Source organism: Panthera onca, chromosome B4 (genome assembly GCF_046562875.1).
Source record: "Panthera onca isolate mPanOnc1 chromosome B4, mPanOnc1 haplotype 2, whole genome shotgun sequence".
NCBI classification, from domain to species: Eukaryota; Metazoa; Chordata; class Mammalia; order Carnivora; family Felidae; genus Panthera; species Panthera onca.
This window is the reverse complement of record NC_138345.1, coordinates 12,467,476-12,479,566: the sequence shown is the minus strand read 5'-3', so window position 1 is coordinate 12,479,566 and position 12,091 is coordinate 12,467,476. Positions and strand designations below refer to the sequence as shown.

Genomic DNA, 12,091 nt, shown 5'->3' with positions numbered 1-12,091 from the left:
TCTCTCATCTGCTCTAGAGTAAGCTCCCGTAAGTTCTAATTAATCTGATCATAAGAAATGGTTTCCAAAGTGGGGAGTGGGGTAGGGAGTAAGCCTGATTCAGTCAGGGCAGTGGGCTTCAGCCCCCCGTGCAAAAATCCAGCAGACACGATCAGATAAGCACGGCTATACGCTGGCGACCAGGAGTGACTTTCAAGCCTTCCCAAAGGGGCCAGAGGAGGGGACGGCGCATCTGTGTGCATCTACACGCTTCTACTGCTCCGCCGACCCTGGCTCCTACCGCATCCTCCCACCTTTTCAACTGAGCACGCGCAGAAGGTGGGCGCGGTCCCAGAGCCCGGACGGAGGCCTGAGCCACAGAACCTTAACGAACGTGTCCGCTACGAAGGCTGCCGCTGCCACCACCACCGCTATGCCGCCACCCTTCTGTGAGCGCACGCGGCCTCTCAACGCAGGCCTCGCGAAAGCTACTCTGGCTACACGCTAACGACCAGGACGCAACGACCAATATTCACGAAGGTCTCATTGGCCAGGCAGCGCGCTAAGCATTTTATTTCACTTGAACACAACGGCGCTCCGAGGTATATACTACGCTTAGTAACTACCACTGCAGACAGGGAAAATGAGGCTGAGAACATGAAGTTACTCGCCCACGGTGGCGCGCTCGGGGGGTGGAGCGCTGGAATCTCCAGCTTGGAAGTTGTGGCTTGGGAGCCCCCACCTGGCTGCTGTCCAATGGCGCCACTCCACCAAGTCAGGTGTGTTCCCCTCACCCACCTTCCTCCGGGAACGGAGTCCTCTCGACTGCCCGGGCATAGCCATTCATCACCATGATCTGGGTAGGACACCGTGAGCTTCAGAAGTCCTCATCTGAGGAAAGTCAGACCCGTGACCTAGGACTCGGGCAGTAACAAGGGTCCCGGAATCCCGCTCCTCTGCCGGGCAGCTGGCAGCTGGGAGCCGCAGTCCACCGCGGGCCCGGGGACGGCGACACGGGCAGGCAGGCCTATTCTGGGAAGAACCAGGGGCATCAAAATGACCCCATCCTTGGCTGGCTTGACAATCCATTTCCCCACCTTGAACCTTGATGCACTGGGTTTATGTAATTTAAACTCCTGTTGGGATACCATCTTTTTCAAACTTCTATTTCCTATTAATTCTATCTGTCCCAAGTGATGACGAACATTAAGATTTACACTCCTTACGAGGCAAAAGCCTTGAATGCCAGAAAACAACACTCCACAGTGATAACATTTACATTCAAATTCTACTGCAAGATGGCAAAAGTTCAGCAACATTTAAGGACTATAAAGTTTCATTAAATGGTTCCATATTTTCATTGAAATATATAAAAATATCTTTTATAAATACTACATAAAAGACAATGTGAAAATTACCATATTTTACAGAAATAATTAAGTCCATCCTCAAATGTTCCTTTATAATCACCTGCCAACTCTCAGGTTTAGAGGGGAAAAGTCATTTTAAACCCCCTTCTGTGACAGTTGTCTACACATTTAAATTACGAGGAAAAGTCTTTAGAACTTAATTTTTTGATTAAAGTAAATGACACAAAAATCAGTTTGCAGCCAGATGTGATATGAGAGCCAACGCTGTTTCTTAAAACCAAGAGGACTGCATTAGGTAGAACTCAAACTCAAGAAACTCCTTTTTTTTCTTCTTCCCTCATTCCTGTTGGTAATTCCAGAAGTCCGTCCCACGTTCACTTCAGTTTCTCGTCACTTATACGCCACACACAGATTTCACAGCGCATTGTACTCCACACATTTTGATGGATCTGTAGGGAAGTGCTTCTGGCAGATGGTCATTAACCTCTTCAAACCCTAAGCAAATAAGGAAAATAAGGACAGTTATGAACTAGTATTCTTAATTGCCCTTCTCAGTACCCACTGGTTTACCAGTGTCTCCACTCCAGTGTAGCAGCCCCCAGCAAGACCAGATGCACACGCAGAGAAATGTTTGCTCACGTGCACCCAAGAGAAGCACAACACCTTCACAACAGACCTGCTCGTACTAACAACAGAGCGCTGGAAACCCAAATGTCCGCAAGAGGAGAATGTGTGAATACGGTCTAGTATGGCCACCAAAGGAACATGTGACAACATAAAAATGAGCTAGCTAGAATTCCAGCAGGTTCCACCGCAGAGGTAAGCCCAGCTCAAGCACCCACTGTACGTACTGAGACAGCAGCTCTCCTTTGTATCTAACAAGTCCTGCGTGTATGTACATTCCTTGTGACAAATGAGAAAAGAGTCACAAATCATCTTCTGTGCTGCCTGAGGGAACTGTGTCGATGAGGGATTCTGATTGAGAACAACTGATACACATACACCTTAGAAACAACGCTGAATATGAAAAGCAAGCGGCAAATCTACGTAAGTATAATGTCATTTTAATGAAACTGAAAAACTGTTGAACAAAAGGTACTGCTTATAAATATACACAGAGCGTGGTGGAATTACTTTTGAAAAAGCAAGGCAACAACAAACAAATTCAGGGTAACAATTACTTCTGGGGTAGAGGAGGGAAACAGAGTCAACGATCTAGTTCTTAAGCTAGGAATAAGGCCTTTAGATATTATTTATTTCATAACTTATGTATTACATGTATTCTTTTGTGTATACCAAATATTACATGATAAAAGCATTTAAGATTTTTTTTTTTAGAGAGAGAGTGAGAAGTGGGGGAGAAGAGAGGGAGAGGGAGAAAGGGAGAGGGAGAGAGAATCTTAAGCAGTCTCCACACACAGCATGGAGCCCAACATGGGGCTCGATCCCATGACCCTGAGGTCATGACCCGAGCTGAAACCAAGAGTCAGACACTCAACCAACTGAGCTATGCAGGCACGCCGATAAAAACATTCCAATATCATCAAAAAAACAGAACACAAATCCCACACATGACTCGGCCGACAGAATACAAATCCCACACATGACTCGGCCGATCCTTCGGAATTCAGCAGAGGTACTCCTGCACTGACCCTGTTCTGGCATCGGCTACCATGCTTTGATTCTCTTCAGGCCACTACGATACACAGAATTGTCAGGACCTCACAAATGTCAAGTGCCTTCTATCTCTTCTGCAGTTAGGCCAGTTCTCAACCAGCCAGTAACTCTGCAGTGACTTTAAATGGATGACAAGAACTGTCACTATTAAAATTGATTTGGTCTCTTTCAGCTCATCTTTCAATCTGTGATCTTTCAACATCCTTGGCTGGCATCTGGTTTTTAGTCATTCTTCTTAGCTTTCTCATCCTCCACTGAGCAATCACTAAGTCATGACCCAAGTTCACACACAGCAGAGGGACAAGAACAGAAACCTGCAACATGCCACGATAGACCTCTCCAGTGTCCAGAACAATTCCGGGAAGAGCTTTGCAAACCAGCAATGAATCCTATTAACTCTTTCACCTACCAGTCTATAAACTTCCTTGCTTACAAGGAGGTGCTCTGTCCAATGTTTTATTGAATTCTATATATAAACCACCACCACCAAGAATAGCAGTGCTTAATTTTAATGACTCACAAGGCAACTTTGGGCACAAATTATGTTAAGGTTTCTCACCCTGGGTTCACAAGAACTGAAACCACCCAGTTCCTACCACACTGACAAGAACAATGAGATCCTATCACAGGCCAAAGGCAGACTATGGTCAGAGCTCTATCGATACTGAATATGGAAGTGTATACAGCACACTGCCTGATACTTAACTAGTTTTCTCTCAGGATTCATTTTCTTTCCTCAAAATGATATGATGAAATATCATCAGCTCTCACAACGAGACAGGGCTTCACGGCTAGCAGGAAAAGCCATGTGTGGCTATCATCACACAACACAATCACAACAGGGCGTCCCTGGCAGTCTGAGGAGAAAGGGCAAAACAGTGCCTAGAAACGTACGGTGATGTAAGAGGGCTCTAAAACATCAAGCATTTAGAACTCTTACTCTGTAATCACGTAAGTATGCAAACAAAGTTCAAGCTCAGGGACATCACCAAAAGCAAAGCGAAACAAGCAATAACAACAAAAAGTCCCTGCAAAATCTCTTCAGGGCCACAGTAACTAGACAACACCAATCAATAGAACTCCCTTCTATGAACTGAACTATAATCGATCAGATGCAACATCAGAGACTCATGACTTTCAAACATTTTACTCAAGGTCCTTCTGTAGATTCAAAGAGCGTCCACATTCTGGGACTTAAAAACCAGGAGTCTGGAAGGTTATCTTTCAGCCAATATCCAAGACGGCACCTGCAGGCGGTGCACAGACAGACCATGTGATTCGCTCTGTTCCGCGTTTACGTCTTCTCATTGTTGTCCCCTGTGCTAACCAGGTATTTGCTTTAGGCTAAAGACCATTCCCTCTCACAGTCCAGCTTCTCCTGCTGGGAATTCTCATCATGTGTGTGCAGAATTGTGATTTGTAGCTATGGAAATAGATGTGATAGCACTAATCTGGCATCTTAACTTTTCCGAACAAATAGGTGAGAAGAGAGAAGGCTAAGAAAGAACACCCTGATGAAATCCAAATAGTCTCAGTCAGCCACGAAACATGGCAAGAATTATTATGAGCAAATGAAAGGCAGACTGGTGTCAGGACTGCTGGAGGTAGTTTTTCTTGTCAGAAATGGAAACTTGGCTGTTTGCTCCTTATAGAAGATATTTGTGATGCTTATTTAACCCCACTAAACAGATTCTAGGATTTAAAAATAAATACCAGTATCCTGTCTGAAATCTTAGCTGCCACAAGGTTGTGAAATTCAACAGTGTGAGTCATAAATAGTTACCACGAAACATTACAATATATTTTTGCAATAGGGATTGATAGGATGCAGCACAAATTTTTAAAGGGGTGTAATGTCAGGACAGCATATGGTTATTTTCCAAATGGAAACAAATCTTTTCAACCAGATCCCTCAGGATTTCAGTTTCAAATTACCTGAGGATGCTTAAGCCAGTAAGACAATGAGCTGCTTACTTTAGCTTACTGCAAAGAGCTTCTTAAAAACTGGTGCTATTAAATATCATTTTTATTTCCATGTAAGCAATACATATATTTAATAAATCTTTTTTCAGTACCGACAGGGTGCCAAGCACTGTTCCAGGCTGAGAGAACACAGGGAACAAAGCAGAAAAAAATCCCACACATTGAGATTATATTCCAATGAGGGAACGCAGACAAGAAACAAAACGAATATGTAAACCACCTCATGTGAGATTATGATAAATGCTCTGGAGAAAAACAAAGCAGGGAAGAGGTGTGTGTGCGTATGGGGCGTGGCCAGAAGGACTCTGGCTTTAACTCCATATGAACTGGGGAACCACCGCAGAGCTATGAGCAAGACAGCGCCATAATCCGATTCATACTTTAATGGATCACTCTGGGTGCTGTGCAGATACTGAAGAGGGGCAAAGATACGGGGCGCCTGGCTGGCTCAGTCAGTGGAGCATGCAGCTCTTGATCTCAGGGTCGTGAGTTCGAGCCTTGTGTTGGGTGTAGAGGTTACTTAAAAATAAAATCTTAAAAGGAAAAAAAGGGGAAGGGCAAGGGTAGGAGCTCCGAGCCCAGGCAGGAGACGCTGCAATAATCCAAACAAGAGACGTCGGTGGCCGACCCCAGGTGGCAGCAGTGACGGTGGTGAGAAGGGAACAGACTGCAGATACACTGTGAATGTAGAACCATCAAGGTTTGCCAGCGCACAGGATATGGACTAAGCAATAATTCCTTGTTTTGTATATATATCATTATTTTCTTAAAGTCACATATTACTTAAATAATGGCAGTCCTCTGCCTCACCCTTTCCAATCCCCCCATTCCAGCACCCCAGAGATAATCATTTCAAATCTCTTAAGTGTTTCTTTCGGTATTTACTGCCATCTTTCTAAACACTATACTGACAGTGCTTGACTTTTTCTGTCTGTACGGTTAATCCTTAGACCACACCCACTGGCCCCTCACAGACAGACAGACAGACACACACACACACACACACACACACACACACACACACACACACTTTCTCTTTCCTATCTTCCCCAAATACAATTACTAGTGAATGCAATATTCAGGATTTACTGCAGATGTCTACCCAAATGTTGTTCAAAGCAGAGCCACAGAGTATACTATGACAGTATGTCCTTTCCTATCTTTCCCTATCTTTTTGCTTGTTTATGTAGGTATCACCATTTCACTCTTCCACAGTGAAACTACACTCAAAATGGCTGAACACAACAGGTAATACATCTGTTCCATTTTTCTCCTGGAGCCCTCTAGGTGTTCCAACCTAGAACAAATGAATTCCAGATCTCTTTGCACCGTGACCATCCTAGAGCATGCCTTCCCCTTCACCCGGGCAGTTCCTTCCACCCCAATCCTGTGCTGGATCTGGTTTCCTGGATCTTTTTTATCTCCCTCCCTCATCTTGGTGGAGCACATCCTCAAGCAGAGGCAATCCAACACAGTGGAGTGAGGATTACCCACGTTCCAACCCGAACTCCAACACTTACTAGCTGTGTGGCCTTGGGAACTAACTTCTCCATGGCCCTGTTTCTCCACTTGTAAAACAGAAATTATCCCATCAACCTCATATTATTGCTCTCAAGTGAAGTGAAGCACACAGTAGGTACTAAATAAATGTTAGTTATAATGATTCCAAGGAAGGGTATTTGAGAGGTCACATTTTTAAAACATTCTGAGACACGTCTGAAAATTTCTTCAGCCCATCTTCACACTTAATTGCCAGTTTAGACAGGAATACGACTGAGTTGAAAACTATTTTCCTTCTGTTACCCAGGTATTATTTCACGGTCTCGCAGCTTCCAGTACTGCTAATGAGAAGGGCAACAGCTTTTTAATTCCCGAATCTTTGTAAACCACCTGTTTCTTTTCTCCAGAAGCGTTTAAAGTCTTTTCTTTATCGTTAGCCTTCCAGGGTTCTACTGTGTTAGGCCTTGATGGGAGATCTTTCCTATTCATTTGCTATTATTCAGATTTCTCTGAATTTCTCTGTTCACTTTTTCCTGGAACCTGAATAGTGTGATCCTCTAGACTGATTCCCTTGTTCTCTTACCCTTCTCTTTTAACTTTTACATTTCTCCTGTAATGTTTGATTTCTAAGAGGTCATTCTGATTCTGACTTTTCTTTGTGGCATAATCTTACTTCATGGTTACAGCCTTACCTAAAGATATTAATTAAGCTTTTAATTGAAGGGTTTTTGTTTTTGTTTTCTCCTGTTCTTTATACTATAGCTCTATCTCTGAATTCCTTTTTTTCTATGTGTTTCTATGTGTTTTCTAATTTGGTCTCTTTCACACTGTAAACTTTCTCTAAAGGTCTGAAGGTCCTTGATAAACATTTGTATTTATGAACAAGGCACTGGAGAGCTAAGGGAAAGTCCCTGAATGGCAGGGCTGGTCAAGAACAGAACTTCATGTGGGTACAATACGGCAGCAATCTCGTTTTGTCACTGGAGAAATACTAAATGTTAGTGTTTTCTCTGTTCTCTTGAGTCAGTTCACAGAGAAGAATCCTCTAAATTCCTGAGCAGGCTTCCAGCATCACAGGAACCCAGGGAGAGGAGGAACTGCAGGTCTCATCTGTTAATACAGAGGCTTTCACTTCAGCATTCTGTTTTCACCATGGCAGGTCAACCTTCCTGAATAGTACAAATCCCTCAGAAGGTTAACTTGTCTTCTGCTAGAGGAGAAGGGCAGTAGGGCCCACGTGGGTAAGGCAGAAGGAACCTCTGGATTACATATCCTAATTCTCAGCCACTATTCCTCGTTTTTAGCCCCATCCCATAGACTGGACTTTTAGAAGTGCCAAAGAGCCCCACATCTTGACCTTTCCAGATTCTACAGTTTGTATTAATGGCTCTTTAATAACTCCCCCCCCCCAAAAAAAATTCAACCAAACTGTTTTTTTTTTTAAATCAGTATGTTTCTAGGAAAATATCTACACAAATTAATGGACTGTACACTTATAAATGATTAATATAGTAAATTTTATGTATATTTCACAATGTTTAAAAAATCTAATTAAAGCATTATAGAATATTATAGATAAAGTATAAAAATACCAAATATAGAGGCATCTGGGAGGCTCAGTCTGTTGTGGGTCCAACTCCAGCTCGGGTCAAGATCTCACAGTTTGTGAGTTCGAGCCCCATATCAGGCTTGCTGCTGTCAACACAGAGCCCGCTTCAGATTCTCTGTCCCCTCTCTCTCTGTCCCTCCCCCGCTCATTCATACTCTCTCTCGCTCTCTCTCTCTCAAAACGAAATAAAACATTAAATATATATATATATATATATATACACACACACACACACACACACATATATACATACACACACACACACACACACACACACACACACACACACACCCCCAATATAGGTACAGTGTGGAGTACCTGCATGTGATACAGGATATGAATCCTGCAAAATGAAAGTTTACACCCAGATAAATCAATGAACGATTATTATATCAATGTGCATCCACTAAAAAATTAGCAATTTTTTTATCGCAGAAAATAATAATTTTCTAAAACCAAACCAAACTACAATCACAATTCTTTAGCTGGATTTGCCTTTTCTTTTACAAACTCTCATTAGTTACTAGGACTTAATGTCGCTGCTTTTAAGTAATCTTTGTACGATGTACAGAGAAGACACTTCATGAAATTATTCTGTCCCTGTCACTATTCTACGCTATAAGAACAAAGCCTTGAAAATGAAAGCACAGAGCCACTTCGTGATACAGCCCGAGAATGTCAAGAGTAAGGGATGAGTGCCATTTTCCACCTAGCTACTTAAAATTCTAGCAACGAACTGCCCAAGTTCTAATAAAGGAAAGAATTTACATGAGAAAATTAAGTTAAAAACGAATCCTGACTTCGGACTGAAGGAATACTCATTTGACCTCAAGTGTGATGTTCAAAGAAATGTGTACTTAATGATTAAAAGTTAATCTCTACAATTTCAAGTAACACCCAGAGTTAAGCATAAAAAAACCAATCCTTCAAAAACTGTTTACCGGAATTCTTTTCACACGAGAACACCATTAAAATTGCATTCATCTAAATAACTCATGCTAGCCTTTTAAGTAACTCATCTGGATCTCACTACTTGGGATGATGAAAAGTCCCACTGCAAGTGCTGAAAGTATAAAAATTTCCAGTATCTGCAGAACTCAATGGAACTTTAGAGACAAGTGGTAACCTGGGACTGACTCACTGTGCCTTTATAGTTTACAGTAAGAACAGAGCTGCTCTCATTCTCACCTGTCTGGATGCTTCTTTTCTGGAAGAGAACGTATTTCCAGTTCACAGGCTCATTCATCATTTCACAGAAAGTGACAACGAAGTACAATGACCAGTGATAATCCCATTCTGAAAACAGCATTTGCCCGCTTAGCTAAGTTAGGTGAAAATTTATACCAAAGGACCGATTTGGGCAAAGATTTCCTTTATTTGATTACCAGGCTTTCAGGGGACGAGGCAACCTGACTTTTTTTCATGCATGTAGTTAAGAAACAGACGATGTAATACCCCAAGTTAAATATTTGTTATCAGTGAAGCTGCCAGTTGAAACGAAACACACACAGCTTAGATCAGCATTCCCCAAAATGTGTTTCTACTGAACACTGGCATTCTATGATATTAAAAGGTGATGTGTATGATTGATAAATGCTAGCCATATTTTTCTCTAAAAATGTAATACAGCAGAGAGTACTACATGGATAAACAGTTTGTTATCATGAGGTAACTTGCCTTTAAGAAACGGTTTAGCATAGCCAAGAACACCAGGAGGTAGCATGAAGCCACACGGCCCACAAGTGTGACGTATAATTTGCACAGGGACGCATAGGGAATGTTTAGCAGCTAACCGTGATACTGTATATTCGACATACAGATCAAGTTGTGCCACTCAGTGCAGTAATGCAAGTTTCTGCTATACCATTTTCAGCAACACATGATTATAAATTCACAAATATTCCATGAACAAATAAATCTGGCAAATCCTAGTGTAGGCAAAACATACCCAGAACCTGAAATATAGATTGGACTAATTGACAGAAAATGTTGACATGATGTCTTTACTAGGGAATTTACTAATCTGGATTACTGACAACAACTCACCAGAGAAGATTACAGGACATTTGCCTTTCATAACAGTGAAACCTCATGAAAAGTATTTGGAAGGAGTATTATTCCTGCATCATCTAATCACCAAAGAAATCTGTGTTATAATATAGTACACAGATCAATTAATCTACATGTATTCGGGACACTATCATCAGGAAACAAAGAGCACGATCAAACTTGAACATGTGATGGCAGTAATTCCAACAATTTTGCAAAGGCATGGGCAGGACTTGGGCCCAACAAGAGACAGCAGAGTGTCCCCGAACTAGCACTACTGGGAAGCTGTAGCCAGCCTGTGCTCTGAAGGGGCAAGAAGGACTGTAGTTACCGAAACCCAGAAGTAACTGTATGGAGATGGCCTCCTGAGAGAAGACATGGCCTTGGGGAGGGGGTGCCATCAGCCCTCACTGACCCCACAGGGAGGAAGCCAGGGACATCAATACTTCTGACCTGTTCTTCTCCCACCTACAAAATGCCTTCAAGCCTCTCTCACTACCAACCCAACGGAAGCCAAAAAGCAAGGGAGACTGTCAATGTCACTGACAAAAGCCAGGTTTCTGGGCCACAGGCCAAGGCGAGGAAACACGGCAAGTGAGCCTGCAGAGCAGAGCCGCCTGATGACAATTTCAGCCTTTCTTCCTTCTCTTCTTTACGGACAAGCATGCCCAAGATATGAACCTTTTCAAGAGAGGTTTTTAAATGACTGAATTATAAGGTCTCTAAATAACCAAGAGCCTCCTATAATCTGTATACAAGAAGCTTTACTCAAATCTGGGCCAAAGGTTACATCTGCATTTGGCAGAACAAAGTTCTTAAAGTTACTACCACCAATTTGAATCTAACCTCAGATTTGAGACCAGCTAATAAACTATACAACTTTTCTTTGATCTGCACGGTGAAAACACCCTCCCTGTGGTGCGTTTAATTTTTGTGAGCAAGAGAACACTTCAAACAACTTTCGCAGTTTAAATTCTATAGAGGTTTGCAGAAAACCCAAAGATGAAATCCCGGTACTATAAAATAGCCTCCTGAATTGTTTTCAGCCATACTTCCTAACACATATATTTCTCACCAGGATGTCTAAATACAAAAATAATTTTTCCATACATCCAAGATTCCATTACATGATGTCCAAAAACAGGCAAAGTTAACCGATAGTAACACAAGTCCGAAAAATGGTCACTTCTGATGGGAAGAGAATTTGGGCTGGGAAAAGGCATGAACAAACTTTTGGGGTCCCACTAGAAACATTCTGTATCTCCACCTTTTTCTCCTGTCTAGATAAAAAATTACATATATCAGGAATCACTGGACTGTACAATTAAGTTTGGTACACCTCACGCATTTAGGTTTATCATAGCTCAGTTTAAAAAGAAATACTGACCCTATTAAATGACTTCCACAATTACCTACTCAGCAAATACCTTAACATAGAATATGTCTGGGCTAGGTAGTCACCAGAGGTCGGCAAACTACGGTCCGCAGGCCACCCGTTTCTTTCCCACTACAGCCTGCAGGGTTCAACAGTTCCAATGGAGACCTAGGAAATGCAAAGCCTAAAATATTTACTATCTTTTAAGATGAAGTTTGTCAACCCCTGACTTTAATATGCTTAATGTATCCCTTTTTTAAGGATAGTCCATTAAAAAAACAAAAAAGATATTCTAAATCAACCCCACCTCAACACCAAAGTAACAAGGAGGGAGATTCAAAAGACAGCTTAGCAAACCAGTCAGCTCATCACAATCAAGAATTTCATAAAACTCCGCCACTGGGGGTTGGGGGGGACGGGCAGCATTCTTTGGCCTCGAGCTGTTTAGCACCATAGGTTTATTTTAAGACATCAAAAATCAGCATTTTTGTTTGTCCAAACACAATGCTAACTTTTTAAATTTGGTGCCAATATTTTAAAAAATAGAAG

General features: G+C 42.1%; 1 protein-coding gene across 5 annotated transcripts in view; it reads right to left on the bottom strand.

Annotated features, from left to right (window-relative positions):
• Positions 1 to 12,091, bottom strand: part of PRPF18 (pre-mRNA processing factor 18) — a 66,066-nt gene that overhangs the window by 14,998 nt on the left and 38,977 nt on the right. For 2 of the 5 annotated variants that reach the window (XM_060659587.3, XM_060659588.3), the window contains one exon: positions 523 to 1,844. The exons of the other annotated variants lie outside the window; for them this stretch is intronic. In XM_060659587.3, coding sequence (XP_060515570.1) covers positions 1,764 to 1,844 — 81 coding nt within the window. In that variant the 3' untranslated portion in view covers positions 523 to 1,763. Of the gene's footprint in view, positions 1 to 522; positions 1,845 to 12,091 lie in introns of those variants that run through there. 5 annotated transcript variants of the gene reach the window in all.